Source organism: Ambystoma mexicanum, chromosome 11 (genome assembly GCF_040938575.1).
Source record: "Ambystoma mexicanum isolate Mex_15411 chromosome 11, UKY_AmexF1_1, whole genome shotgun sequence".
NCBI lineage: Eukaryota > Metazoa > Chordata > Amphibia > Caudata > Ambystomatidae > Ambystoma > Ambystoma mexicanum.
In genome coordinates this window covers 1,432,151,299-1,432,167,099 of record NC_090934.1, presented here as the reverse complement: position 1 = coordinate 1,432,167,099, position 15,801 = coordinate 1,432,151,299, and the positions used below count along the sequence as shown (strand labels likewise).

The 15,801-nt window shown below is 41.8% G+C and overlaps 1 protein-coding gene across 5 annotated transcripts in view; it reads left to right on the top strand.

Annotated features, from left to right (window-relative positions):
* The window catches only part of MCTP2 (multiple C2 and transmembrane domain containing 2), a 1,028,969-nt gene that overhangs the window by 893,129 nt on the left and 120,039 nt on the right, over positions 1-15,801 (top strand). For all 5 annotated transcript variants that reach the window (XM_069625066.1, XM_069625063.1, XM_069625064.1 and 2 more), the window contains one exon: positions 7,732-7,841. In XM_069625066.1, coding sequence (XP_069481167.1) covers positions 7,732-7,841 — 110 coding nt within the window. Of the gene's footprint in view, positions 1-7,731; positions 7,842-15,801 lie in introns of those variants that run through there.

The following is a 15,801-nucleotide window of genomic DNA, read 5'->3' as shown; positions in this document are numbered from 1 at the left end:
AGTATTGAAATCATCTGTTAAAATTAGCAAGATTGGATCATGATCGCTCTCCACCTGCTGTATTACTTCCAGCGATTTCCCATTAAGCCACTTTGTGAACACTATGAAGATGTAATCTTAAGCGAGCGCTGTGAAGCCTCTCGTAAAGGCAACCCTTGTCGAGCAGTCTCCCTCCAGATGGCCATTACAGCTGTGGAACCAGAATGCATAAAAGTAGTACCCATCATTTCAGCATATTTTCCCAAGACTGGTTGTATGCCATTGGATACGTCAGAAACCACACAAGATATTTGGAAATGGTGGCAAGCAATCCCCATATAGCCAACAAACACATGGGAAATTTCACATGAGGGAGGGTGAACAAAATCCCTTTCTGGGGATTCCATGTCCACCAGGGAGGAGTCTCCCTCAGTGCGGTTTACTGCGAGCCAGAAGGACGATACAGATGAGTGCATTTTTGCAAGATGTTTTATTAAAGCAACATTTTACAGCTTATCTTTCACTATCACTTTGGGCAGTCCCTGCCTTTGTTAACTAAAGTGCTCATCAGTCATGCTTGAATGTTCAAATAAATGAGTCCACTGTTCAAAGCTCGCCTAACTGACCCTATCACTATAAAACTAATTTAAACCAGGAGAATGACTCCCTTCTTCTGGGGATACTTCTAGTATCAGTCTGCTGGATTCTCGATTAATGCAGAATCCTTGAATACTCTATTGTGATTTCTTGGATCAAGTTCTGTAACCCGTCAAATGTATTCTTACCTTTTTTCCTGCTCTTTGGAACTCCTTTTTGGGGATCTGTTATAATATCTATTTTCGGGGCTGCTGGTTTTAGCGTATCCTTGGGAAATAATACGCTGGTATGCACTCCCTCCTGCGGATTTATATTTCAACTTGTTCTGGTCTGCTTGATTCTGTGTTTGATGTAATTGACTACTTCCTTTGAAGTTTGGTTAATAATGTTCTCTCTTTTCACTATTATGTGCTTCTTGAACCACATTTCTGGTTCCTTTCCCGTTCCCCATGGTATTGTAAACCTTTGTTCTTCTCGCTATATTCAAGTCTTCAGTAATCCTTTCTCTTATATCAGAACACTTTAAGTTCACCAGTTTCAGATTTAACTCTCTCATTATTTCCACTGAGACGAGTGGCTTGCATGGCATAATGATTCCCTTGGGGCCTCCCGTTATTTCTGTTTGCCCTGTTACCTTTGCGTGTGAAGGGGATCTTCCTCTTATACTGCCTCTCTGGTTTCGCTCTGCCATTTGCTTGTCGCTGTCGGCTTTCTCTCGCTCAGCTTTCCTTTTCTCCTCAGTGTTTTAGGGGCTGAGAGGACACCCTGCGGTGGTATCGTAATGATTTGTGGACAGATTTTCCACCACTGATTCTTTGTGTTCTCCTGCACCACCACCTTCAAGGTTCCTGTCTTCATGGCTTCTTTCACTGTAGCTCTGAGACCCGCTCTCCAGTGTCGGGCAAGTTTGTAACTCACCCCGCCTCTTGCAGGCTTCTCACTTATGCTTACTCGGCCTCCTGCAGGTGATACGCAGGTCAGGGTCTACCCATGCCTATATAAGTATTTCTCTCTCTGTGTTACGCAGGTTTTGAGCTTTCCCCTGTCTGCATCTATGTTCTGATCACTCTCCAGGTCTTGTTGAGTACGTGTTATTTAACATGCTCACCCCAGTATATTGAATATATTGATGTAAAGGGACATGTTTGTTTCCTATGTGATAATTTGGTCCTTCATCCTAGTGTTGGTGTTTAACAGCATCTGGTACTGTGGAGCCTCTCATGTAGGCCATTGTGTGCACAACTTTATAGAGTTTCTCTCAAGAACAGGAGTCCTTGTAACTTGAGGGCGAGTCTCTTCTGGCAAGATCCCACTTGTCTCAACCCCTAGGCAGGGTGTTGTGGAGCGGGCTCACCTCTCTAGACTCATGGGGGTTGGGGGGCTCCCTCTTGGTTAGAAGGAACAAATTCCCTTGATTCATCACAGGTCTCACTTGCCCTGTCCCTTAATGGATGTTAAGTTTAGCAAGCACTCCTCCCTAGTCCCAAAGCACGTGTCTCCCGCTTGGGGAGAAGGGGCAAATTCTCTGGATTTGGCACAGTACCCACCTAACTGGACTGGGAGACCTCGCAGAGAAGAATGCCAAGAAGGCACAAGTCATCCAAGAACAGTGTTCTAACAGTGGCACCAAGCTTCGGACATTTGAACCAGGATGCCAAGTCTTGTTTCTCTTACCCACAAGTGAAAATAAGTTGTTGGCACAATGGAGGGGGCCATACGAAGTACTCAAGTTGGTATCTCCCGTGATGTACACCATTTTTCAACCAGATGACCCAAACTACAGATCTACCATGTCAACCTAATAGAGAAATGGTATACCTGGACCCTGCCTCCATCCACAATAGATCTTCTAGTCCATGGACAGACTGCATTATACACCAGCAAGACAAACTGAGGAGGAGGAATGAAAGACCCCTCTTGCAGGGCTGTACTTACAGCGTTAAATAAGCCCTGGCAGAGATACATGAACAGGGAAGCCTGCGGGAATCTCCAGCTGCAAATACAAGTAGATAATGTCTTTCTCCTTGGCTGAATCCAATACTCTCTAGTGCTAAAAAGCTGCAAACCGTTCCCTGCTTTGTTTTTACAGATGTGCAGGATGCCATTGGGTCCTGGGGGTGCGGATTAGAATTTTAGGCCTAAATTCTCTACTCCGGAATGAGTAGGTCTCTTAGTGGGTTGGTCACTAAAGGGTGTCAAAACTTCAGCTTGAATGCTAGGTCATGGGATCGGTCAGGCAGACTGTCTCTACTATATTGGACAAGGTCTTATCAACTTGTCCAATACCTATGGTGCACCAGGCTGTATCTCCAAGATCTACCACATGTAATGGTGGAGTCAGAGTTTACTCTAAGATTTTCAGGGTGGTTCGTTCCCCCCTCTTTACTACGTATTTTTGTTGCCCTGTGATGTATAACAAGACGTTAATTGTCCCCTTTAGTCTGTCTACATTGCCCGTAGCAAAATCTAGAGAATGTTTACATGCCAGTCCCGACTTGACGTCTAACCTCCGTTAGCTGCTTGGGCAGGGAAGATAGTTATGCCCATCTGGATCTGTTGCTTTCATGGCTGGGTAATTCTACTTCAATCAGACTGAATAGGTTGAAACTAATAGACTGGGTGGTGGCATGTTCAGGGAGCCTACCTGTCTGGGTAAAGTGTTTCAATAATATAGGTGCCAGCCTTGAATTCAGGTTGATTGAATCCCACGTCTGACTCCACATTTAGTCAGTGAGAATCAGGAGACGACCAAGGTAGCATTTTTAGTTAAGAAGTTCTTTATTAGAACACCCAAAACATATGCTAACCCTCAGCTTCTTGGCCCTGCTTCTAAAGAAAAGAAAGTCGTCAAAAGTATTGCACATCGGGATGTCCTACAAAGTAAAAGGAGAACAACATTCAGAAAACCTATTCCAACTGGTTTACTGCCCCTCTCACTGTGAACACAAAAAGCCTAACTTCAAAATAAGTAGAGCCTCTGCCCAAAAGGAAAGAATGCTGTCTGGTTTCTGACACCATCCTGATGTTTCTTCATCAAAAGAGAAGGGGCTCTTGTCCCATGGCACAGTTTAAATCCAAAGAACAATGGTCTCTTCAAGCTTCCCCTCCTTTGGGTGGTGTGTCAGTCTTTGATCTAAACAGAGGGTCTCATTTCCCCGTAGCACAGTTCAAAACAGAAGAACCAAGTTTTCAAGTGTTTCCTCATTGGGATTACCGATCAGTCTTAGAATAGTCTTTTCACCTTGGTTTGGTCAGGCACTTTGTCCCAGTCTCTGACTTTCTTCTACTGTTGGGCACCGACTAAGTCCACACCAGGTATTCTTCTTTGTTCCCTCACCAAGGACCTTTGTTGTACTATCACCAATGACTTATCTTCTGGGTTTTACACAGGTCTGCGGCCTTGTTGCTCTAATACCACCTCCGGGTCTGCTTTCTCTCATCCTGACCTGGAGTTTCACTTCTCTTAGCCCATCTTGGGGTCTCGGGTCTCTTTCCCCAACTTGGGGTTTCCTTTTTCTTACCCTATCTTGGGGTCTTGGGCCTCTCCACATAGCTTGTGGTTTTGTTGCTTTCTCCCCTGCCTGGGGCATCACCATTCTTTCCCCACACTGGGGTTTCTTTCTGCCTCCCTCCCGACTCTTGGGCTTTCAAAATATGTTCCTGATTAGAGTACCCAAATGTGTCATATGTTCTTATCATAGATCTAAAAGGCCATATTGAATAGTTTCTGCACACCATGGTTTCTCCATGGCTCTCACCCTGCCTTGGTGACTGGTTGGGCCTTTCCACTCTCCTTAGCATTCCCTGCGTTGATCGCATAACTTCTGTCTCTGTGCATGTTTTCCAGGCTGACCTTCCAGTAGACTGATGCAGGATTTCTCTTTGGGCTTCTTCACAGTGTTCTTCGTTTCAGGGCGCTAACGCATCCCTTGATGCTGCTTCCGGCAGGGCTTCAGTGCCGTTCCTCATTACGCTGCTTGTTTGCCACTTAGGTGTTCTCCACTGCTTGGGGTTTTTGTGAGCCGGGCTTCTAGAGTCATCTCAGCAGTGTTGCCGAGTGTTCTGCGGGCTTGACCGCGGTTTGACTCATCAATCCAGGTTGGTCTGGCTTCTCCTTGCCACACCACCCATTAGGAGGACTTTCATACTCTGACTGGTACTCTCCTCTCGTGTAGAAATGCTGATTGGATATTTTCTTTCCATACACCAATGGGTGGGTCTATTCTTTGTTCTATCTTCTGAGGTATGAACTGTTCCCTTGAAGGGTCATAAACCATACCAGCCATAAGTGTAAGACAGTTCAACTCCCACATAACAAATCTATACGTTTCTTGAGACAAGGGAGGTTGACCTGTATCCCTGTCGGTTTCGGCTTGCCTTTTCCCCTAGGGCGTGTTCAGCTTACCAGGCTCACCTCCCAAGTCCAAAAGGGGGAAACTCTCCCTTGGGAGAGCATACAATTTCTCCTGATTTGTCACAATATTTTTATATTTATTGAAGTAATTTTATTTATGGAGATGTGTTTTACATATTTTTTCGATAGCTCACAAAGTAAACCCTAGCCTCTAACATGGGGAACGCCTGCACTTAAGTTGAAATACTGGCAAGACCGCATCTGCCCTTAATTCTTTTGTAGTTGATATATTGATAAACATGAAAAATCTGAAATGAAATAAGAGGACATTTCTTCTTAAGTGTTTTCTGTATTTACATTTTCTTGGTCTATTTGGGGAACCCTTATTGGAAGCCCATGCATAAAAGAGAGGTTGCTGATATGAATATATTGATGCCTATTTTGAAACACGAGTTTCAAAAAATCCAGAACAGCCCCCATACTTATGCCCAGCATTTGAATTTAAAACTGACTTAAGCTTCAAAACTTCTTGCATGACTAATATTTGCCATACACTGAATTTCTGAACAAACCAATCCCATACCACAAAAGAAATCAAAACCTGAAATAGAAAACTGCTCTAAAAAACGTTTCTTGATGAGATAAAAATCTAATTAAAAATGCTGGGACAATATAAAATGTAAGTGCTGAGACCATGCACCAAGTATGCATGTATACATGCATGGGAATAGTTTCTTTATTTAGTGCAAAGCTAGCAATGGATCAAAAGGGATTCACAATAAAAGGGGGGGGGGGGATATTTTAGTGCTGGAGGTGGGTGGTTGGGGGAGTGTTGATGATCCAGCAGTCACTGTCTATTGAAATACTTTTTCAAGCCCATTGTCTTCAGTTCTGTCCTGATGAACAAAGGGAATTTGGCTGATCTAATTGATGGGGCAGTTTCTTCCATATACCTGGAGTGTAACAAGACATAAACTTCTGAGACAAAGCCTCATGTTGCCACGCCTACCATCATCATCATGATACCTTAGATCATCTTCATGTCTCGTGACATGCTTCAAGTAAATCACTATTATAACACATTGGATCAGTCTGCAATTTACAAGTTTGAAAACCGTGGCAGGGCCAACCTATGCTTTCTTCGTTCTGACATTGGTGAATCAAGTTCCATTTAAAAAAATATTATAATTGGGTAATAAGCCCTGTTATAACAGTGTTCATAATCTGTAGGAATCTGATGTGAAGCATTGTACAATAATTCAGATTAATGAATCTATCGACCATGCCAAATTAAAAAAAAATGGACAGTGAAATATCCATCAGGGTGAAGTCCCTTGTTGATCTGCTACTCTTGCCCAATCATTTGCACCCACCAATTGTACACGCTCTACAGAAATAAACTTTAAAAAAGTCCAGTGAAGACGCACATTAGAATTGAGCACACCACGTCATTTCGGTATTCCCGGAAAATAACAAAAATAAAATGTTAAATGTGCCTTTAGTGCACATTCGGCATGGACACAATACCCAGAGTCCCATAATACCAAAAAAGGGGAGCAAAGGCTGTGGGCATGTCCCCTGCTTCCCTTGTTCAGAATTATGGGTTTGGGGATTGCAGTAGTGTCCCCCGCTTCCATTACAGTTGAATGCAATGGACATTTTCATAGTACGAGGCCTTCGGCTAGGTTGTAGGCGGCCGCGTCATTCTCGGCAGCAAGATTTCAACGTAGAACTATCATTTTTACCTCTTTCCTGCATCAGGATGTACCAAACCATTAGAAAGATTGCCTTCCTCACATGTAAACAGAAATACACATTTAAAAGGTGAACTTAACAAGCAACAACTGCCCCCTATCCTCACTTACCGAGGCTGCAATACGACTATTTCCTGCACGTTCATTTGAGTCCTAATGCCAATTAAAGAGACTGCACTGGTGGCATTGTTCACCCAAAAAACCTGGAGAAACTGCCCACATCAAGCTTTATCCTCTGGGGGCAAATGTGCTTTGGGTGGCTGAAAGTCGCCTGCTGGAATTGTCAAAAACACTTTCATAAAGTTTGCGTTATTGAGAAGATAGTTGTTGGATAACAAATTAAGATCATATCAATAGCATTAGTTGATCATAAACATCACAGAAAAGTTTTTTTGGTTGGGTAACCCTGTTGTCGGTAGACCCTACAAAGTAATGCATTGAGTCAAGTTTGTATATGTGGACTTCCATTTAATACATGCATGACTAATAACAGTCTTAAACAAGCAGATTGACAGGGCAGTAAAACCTTTTGAACACATTGATGAACAAGAACATTGCCAAGGCCCTTTAAAGGTTATGATTGTCTGTATGCCTCCTACAATAACCTCCATGCCCTCCTGACTTTCACCAAACCTATTCAGTCCTGCCCCATCAATATCGAGTGCAGTATCCTCTCGTTGCCCTTCCCTTACTTTATTGGCAGCTTTGTATTTGTTGAGAATGGGGTAGAGGACAGACTGGGTTGTGGTTCTGAGTTACATTCCATTAATACGATCTGCATGCTGAGACAAGAGGGCTGGGATAATGCAAGAGTTTCACACACCGGTGTAATCCCGCAGAGAGCAAATTGTCCTTGTTGTTATAGTTCAATTTATTCTCAGCTATAACAAGTTTGCTTACAGTAAACATTTGTTTCTAAGCATAGGCCAGATTGGAAGCCACAGAAAGCCAATTAATTACTCGCATGCATTCTTACGTGCAAAAGTACTGTCAATGTGTGAATTAAATTTGAGTCTCAAAATGTCATTTTGTTTTTTGGTTTTACAGGAGTCTGAAAGAAAAGGCATTATGCAACGCATTTACATGGTCCAGGATGTTGTTATAACAGTTCAAAATGTTCTGGAAGAAATTGCATCGTTTGGAGAAAGAATTAAAAAGTAGGTTTCTTTTGACCGAAAACATCTCAGAGTTTTAAGTAATATTGTTCACTTTTTTATATATACATATAAATATGCATTGTAAGGAATCAGGATTATGACTCTGACACAAGGGCATTGTGTTGATTGCTATAAACCTATGTTAACAGAAAAGAGAGTTGGAGAAAGACCTATCTTGCACTATCACTATGAGGGTTTCCCTGCCTGAACAAAACTAAAGGATGTTAATGTCAGAATGTCCAAAAGCAAAATAGTTCTCTGTCCTTTGTCCGAAATCCTAACCTGACCCGTACATTCTGAACCTGAGATAACGTGAAAAGGAGTATAGTAACTCAATTGTTTGAAGGTGGTTCCTTCTACAGTTCCAGCTCAGACTTTCAGAAGGGTGCAAATGGAAACTAAATAATCAAAGTTCCATAAGTGTCAGGAGGGGGCTGGCTGCCTGCCCCCGAGTTTCTCAGCAAATCCAGGGGGGTATGGCTACCATCCCCTAGATTGCACAAACCCTGTCACTCCTCGATAATACAATTTACTCAGGTTTCTTGCTAAGGGGTTATGCTTCCCTTCCCCTAGAGTTTCCACAATCTTAAGAGGCCACACCCGCTCTTCCCAATTCTTAACAATACATTGACATTGCCTATTGTACTCTACTGCCAGGCTTTCACAACTTTTACTTAATACATTCACCTTTCTTCTATGTCTGGTATACTCTCCTGCTTGGGCTTCTCTGTATATCTGCACCAAATGTGTATGAGTCTTCCTTCGTGCTATCACACTTTTCCCATGCCTGGTATACTCTCTTGTCAGGGCTTTTGCAGTAGTTTGCACCAAAGGAATAGGAGTCTTCCTTTCTGCATTTACAATGTTCACTCTGTATTTGGATGTGTGTCCCAGACTCACATTCTCCTTGCCTGGTGCTCTTTCCTATCAGAGCTTTACAACATACACTTATGGGGCAGGTCCTAGACTCGCCACACATTGCCTGGTGTATTCACCTGCAAGGTGGTCTTAAACAAATGTCAGTTTTGCTCCGTTATCCTTGGGGTCTTCATAGAAGTGAAATTTCTTTTAATCTGGTAATTCTGGATAGTAAAATAATGAATGCTACCTTATCAGAGTTTTGAGTAATATTAAACATGGAATAAATACCTCATAATTGTCGACTTGTACATACTTGTATTAGTGCAAACAATAGATATGAAAACCTGCAATGCATGCAAATGAGAGGCACTTACATGGAAACTAAAGTAAGGAAGAAACAACATCACAAGAAAATGTCAATAAAATTAAAGTTCATCATCCTGTATACAAATGAATTGTGTTTTTGAGACCTGCGTATTGCCCCATATATGTACACCATGAGGTATGAGCAAACCCTAAGGAAAGCACATTAAGAACATAGAAGGTTAATGTCTATATATGTAGCACCTTTTCAATGTTCATATTCTGTCCGTGTACAAAAGCACCTGGCATACATAGGTCAGAGAACAAAAACAAGTGGACCAGATATGTGATGTCATTAGTGATGTTGTCAATGACATTTGTGATATCATCTTTGATATCCTGGGTGTTAGTCTGCACAGTGGTGGCACGAGTTATGGTTCCTTGGCTTACCCTAACAGGCACATTTCTGGGATTTTCAGTTTTCCTTGTAAGCATTAACTTAAACATAACGTCCCGCTGCACCGATCTGCAGGCAGGGGCAGTTTCATAGTGCTTTCGAGGCCACGATCAAGGTGCACGAGAAACACTGCCACCTACCTTAAATGTAAGGCCTGCCCAACGTCTTATGCTGTCTACCTGCTCCTCCGTCTCTGTGGCGGGTGCCCCTTCCCTCCTCCACCTTACATTGCCTCTCCTGTAAACAAACAAAAAAGCTAACCAAATACAAAAAAATGGTTCCTTTAGGAGCCACCTTTCACAGTTAAAAAATATAACTTACTAAAATCACAAGACCTTTTGCAGCCTGCATATTCCACGGACAGTGTGGTAGTAGACACCTGGGAAATTCCAAGTAAAGGATGTGGTAGGGGAGTTAAAATCAATGAACCTTTTTTTTTCCAAAAAGGATGGCTCTTAAAAGAACTTTTTTGTGTTTTTTAAATTTTTTTATTTGTTTCTTTTTGTCAGACAGGCAAAGTAAGGTGGGTGAAGGAAGGAGAGAGGGGTAAATACTCAATTACATATGTGTTCACAAAAAATGCTTTTATGCATTTTAAACATTTTCAATAAAAATATGATTGCCAACATCAGTCAGATGCACTCCATGTCTTTGAAAAATGTTGACACTATCAAATTTGATATTTGCATTACCAAAATGTCATGACAACATCCCACAAAAAACACATGCAGCTTGCTTTTTCAATTTGTGGACAAAATAAATCTGAACGCTTCCACATTTGTCTCTGAGCAATCCGTGAAAAAACAGTTTTCGGTTGTGGAAACAGCTCCATCAATCTCCCAAATGTGTCCTTTATTTGAAAATGTAAATAAATTCCAGTGGCATGGCCCAAACTATTGCCTCCACAGTGAACAACAATGATGTCTGGATGCTTTAAATTAACCATTCTTTCACAAAACGAGAACAATTCTGCCCACTTCATTCTACAAACTCCATACCATGAAATATCTGATTGTTGTAATCCAAGGTTTTAAGACAATCCACTATGCTCAGAATACTCCTTCAGCCAATACTCTGCTTCCTGAAAGACATAGCCAGAGCCATCTTCAGTGCACTCAACAAACAAAACTCCTGCTACCCTGTCTTCATGTACACCACAACCAAGAAACCTGATTAGCTGATCCCACGGTGTCCACGGACATTTCGACTGTCTGCGGCCTCTACAGTCCCCATTCAATGCCAGGCATCCTCAAAGTACGCGGATGGCATGTGTGGTGGGGAGATGTACACTGAATTTAAACAATTTATTCTATAATGGTAGCTCTTAAAAGAGCACATTTGGGGGGTTTTCACATTTGTTTCCCTCATTTTAATGTTCTACACCCAAAACGAATGCTTTCCTATACACTTCACATTTAAGTTGTTCACATAAGCTTTTTCAAATCGTTTTTAACATTGAAAAGACCAATTTGATTCCCAGCATCATTTAAATGCACTCCATCGCTCTGAAAAGTATTAACAGCATCAACCATGATATTTTCATTTTGAAAAGATGCCATGGCTAAACCATTCAAAAAAGCCCATACAACTTTATTCACATGGTGACTAGCTTCTATTCGTACACAAAACACATTTGGACAGCTCCATATTTCCCTTGGATTTATTTCAGAAAAAATTGTCTTTGCATATGGAAATAGTTCCATTAAGCTTTGGGACAGATCCTTTAATGCAACATGCAAAGATAATTGAGTAACACAGAACAAACTGTTTCCTCCACAATGCTCAATAATATCTGGGCATTAAAATTGAGCCATACTCAAAATGATAATAAATTCACCCAGTTTATCCCAGAAAAGGTATACCACCAAATGTCCACTCCCTAGAATTCAATAGCAGTAGAATTCAATAGCAGCAGAGATGATGCAAGGTTCAGTGTAACCTTTCAATGAATTCATGCAACAATCTCCCACCATCCACACGTTTATCTTTTTCCCAGCAATAGCAACATCCATCTTCCCTGCACAGAACAAACAAAACACATTTTACCCTGTCTTCCTGTAAACCATAAACAGAACACCTCATTGGCTAATCCCCACATTCCCCTTTCTATGGCAGCCATCCTCCAAGGTCCCCGGATTGCCCACCTGCTGTATGTGGACTACCGTGGTGTCTGCAGTGAGAAACCTGAGGGTGTTCTCCCAAGCAAGCCTCGAGAAACCTTATTTAGGTGACTTGGGAAGAGCCAATGCTCTCAGACCCCAATCCCAGGGGCGAACGGGCGAGAGAGGATCACCTGGATGGGGGAGCCTGGAGTTGGGCTCGGGGAAAGAACCCAGGAGAGACGCAAGATTATACCGGGGAAGAAGGAGAAGAGGACGAATCCCTAAGACCTTTAGGTTGCACTACATCTGCCTCCCTTCCTCCCATTGAATCTTTCTGACCCAGACACCCTCAAAACGCTGTATACAACCATTCCCCTAGGATCTCAAACCTTGTTACACCCAGAAACTATCTCTCCCAGAATCCCCGTTTCCTGTGTCCCACCCAAATACTCCCGGTCATTCTTTTCCACGTCCCACTGGTTATTATTTTCTGAACTCCCAGTCAGCATTGACAAAACACTACTGTAATAATTCCCCCTATTCATTTCACAAACCCTACCAAACTTACCCTTCCGAATGCACCTGCTCGCCTCAGACTAAGAAGATTATTCCCCCTTCTTCATAACACTTTCTGCCCATCCAACCACGCGGTATACTTAGAAACTATCCCCCCTTTTCCTACACTACTAACACTAAAGCCATTTACCTGACATGTCCTGACCCAATGGTTAGGCAAGTCAGGCAATTGGCCAGAACCGCACACTCCTGACGGCTCTTTCCTTTCCCCACAGGGATAAAAGGTGGAGCACAATAGCACTATACGGGCAAGGCAGATGAGAGAGCTTACTCAGCATGGCAGTTCAAGAGGAGGGGAAAGACGGAACAAACCGAGGGGTGACAAGAAGAGAAGCGACCTTGCCCTTTCTGAGCCAGGCCTCTGAAACCTCCACGGAAGGAATCGTAAGACCGCGAACAATAGCCAATGTGTGTTGTAGCAGATTTCAATGGTACACAGGGCCCTCCTATGCTGATAACCATGCCGGGGAGAGACGCTTGCCACCGTGGTACTGGCCGTGACTCCAGAGAGTGGAAAAATCAGGCAGTTCATCACAGCTGGTGAGTCGAGGGGAGAGCCAATAAGAAACGGAACTGTGTTGAACAAAAGTAGCAAGCGGCTAATTGAAGAAAGTACAAAGAATTATTAATACGAGAGGGGAAAACCAGCTGCAGAGGAGTCAGGCACCATGTGGGTGCTCACTTGGGAAACTCTGGGCAATTACCCTATTGTTGAAAATACTGTTACCAGAAGGCCTTGGGAAAGGTGAGAAAGGGGTCAAAGTGGTTGTACGGATGTCTTGTAAAATAATATGTACATTCGAAAGTCGTTGAACGACTGATTGATTGAGAAGCTAACGGAAGTGAATCCTGTATCTTAAGAACTGTTCAAGGAATTGTCTTATTGAAAAAGTTGGCAAGAGTGAACCCAACAGAGGGATGTCGATGAACAGGGGACGAAGCCTGAAGTTCCATTGAATAGTGTGTTGACAAGAGTGAACCCGGCAGAGGGATGTCCACAGTGAACTGTTTAAAATGACATTAAGATTTCTGAATGTTGGAACTGATATTAATTTGAAAGAATAACATTAGAGAAGGGTCTGAGCATGGAAGAGGGGAGTCCAGGGGTGAGAAGTCATCATCCAACGACATGTGAATGTAGAAGATTAAATCTTTGGAAATCAAGCCATAGTGAACCCGACAGAGGGAAGCTGATATTCGAGAGGGGTCTGAGCTCGAAAGAGGGTGACCCAGGGATGAAGAATGATCATCAAAGTGCTATCAAAACCATAGCTTTTGTTTATGATTTTGTAGAAAGGAACTGTTTGAAGATCTGAACCCGGAAGAGTGGGATCCAGGACTGAAAAAGCATCAACCCAATGTACAAGCAGAAAGGAACGTTTGTTTGTTATTTTTGGAACACATCGGGGTCCTTTGAGGCAAGAAACCTTTGGTAGAAAATAGACTTAACCACCGAAGGTCCTGATACCGGAGAGCTGAGAAAGCTCGAGTGTGCACTGTACTCCGGACTCCCGCCTTGTCCCATTATCAAAACATGGGGAAGGGAGATCCTGACTATCGCATCCTGACCTATTATTTGTGAACATTTCTTTCTTTCTTATGAACATGATCCCCCACTTCTTTTGTATTTAGTGTAAGGATTGGCAATAGATGTTTCTTAGTATAGGCCCTTTTAATTGACAAGACACCACTAGGACTGCCTTATTATTTTATGGTCTAAGCTTGCTCCCATCTTATATTTACGTTTAGATCAGGCATTTTTCCAACCTACCTATACAGTTTAATAAACACATTTGAACTGTAATCACTTGTCTGTCTTTACTGTTGCCACCATGAGTTCCTTACACCGCGGACCTCTTAACACAGGACAGCCCTTCCACCCTTTCTACTTTCATGTTTGTAACACTCCTTCATTGGCTGCTTTGAAGCAGTCCCACATCCATCCACCAATCGCATCCAAAAACTCTACACCTAACCCTGTCATCTCAGTTCAACACTTCAGATGTACATTTGAATTCTGAGAGTACATATCTCCTGTTAATCACATCAAAAACTACTGTGAAACTTTCCAAGATTTCTACTTGCAGATTCAACAATATTTGCATCTAAGAAAACATACTACATGTATGCTTATATTTTATAAAGTATTTTTTGGAACACATTTACAAATGATATATGTATATATATGTGTATATATATATATATTTAAAGAAAACCCATTACCCGATCCGGATTGGAAACGGGATGAGATGAACGGAATGCACTCCCAAAAGAAACAGGAATAAAGAAAGCCTTAATGACTCTCTATGCTGAGGCAAGGAAAACCCAAATTGATCCAGACTGACATGCCTTTATTTTAAAGTCAGCATGGATAGGAAAAAGCACGAAACACAACGCGTTTCACGGTACACAGACCGCTTGATCACGTAGAACAGTGTAAACATAGACAAGGTGACTATATATGGACTCATATAACTCTATCCCCAGTTCGCAATGTAGAGTGTCTCCAAGACAATTAACTGCTGTCTCAATCCTAACATGGCAGACATCTTAACCCTTGCAAATCACTGCACAATGCCCTTAGTAAATGCATATTGGACTCGTTCCCAGCGCCTTTCATGTTTTTGTTATAATGTCTGTATGTGTTAAATAATTACAGAACCAAATGCTCACAGGAGCGTAATGAGAAAATAAAATGCTAAATTCAAAACATTTCTCAACATTCGTAAATTACACACCGTTTGTCCAGCATTGATAATTAGTGCAGGCAGTAAAACTGTCAGAGCTGAAAATAAAATGCCAAATTCAAAACATTTCTCAACATTCGTAAATTACACACCGTTTGTCCAGCATTGATAATTAGTGCAGGCAGTAAAACTGTCAGAGCTGATGTAAAAAAATTTTTTTACTGCTCTAGAGCAAAATGTTTCAAAATGCCACTTGCGCTGAACAACACATAATGTCAAGAAAAGCATGGCAGCATGTAGAGTATGGGAACCATGGCATAATATCCCCAAAATAGGTGCTGGCTATAAAGTGGCTTACCATTATCAATAAATAATAAACAAATGGGTAACTAATGAAAAAACCTCTATTACTGGCATTAATAAATAAATGAAATGCCTAATGCTTGGCTAGATCATGTTATCAGCCAGCATAGCCCAGTCTGTTGCTAATAAAGTGCATAATGCATATAGCAGCAACTTTTTAAATACACCCCATGTGGGAAAATAAAAAGTGCTAATGCTTGAACTTGCAAAATTGCAATAATCAACCTCTATGGTCTAACTGCAATAAGCAGTTTAGCAGCTGGTGGTATATCCTAAATAAAGGTATTGAAAGTGCGTAGTGCATTCAATACCTAAATATTGAAACCATGCAAATATGCATGGATGTGCAAATATGCAATAAACCTATATGGTCAATCTGCAAATGGCAATTTAGTAGCTAATAATGTATCCTGCATAGAGGTATTTAAAGTGCTTAGTACATTCAATACTTGCTGTTGAGTCCATGCAAATATGCAAAGCAACCTAGTGTTGAATGTGATACTAGAATTAGATATAATAAAGTGCATAGTGCATTTGCATGATAAAGTGCATAGTGCATGTAAACATCTAGTTGACATCTAGTAACTGATCTGTACAAAAAAGCAAGAAAG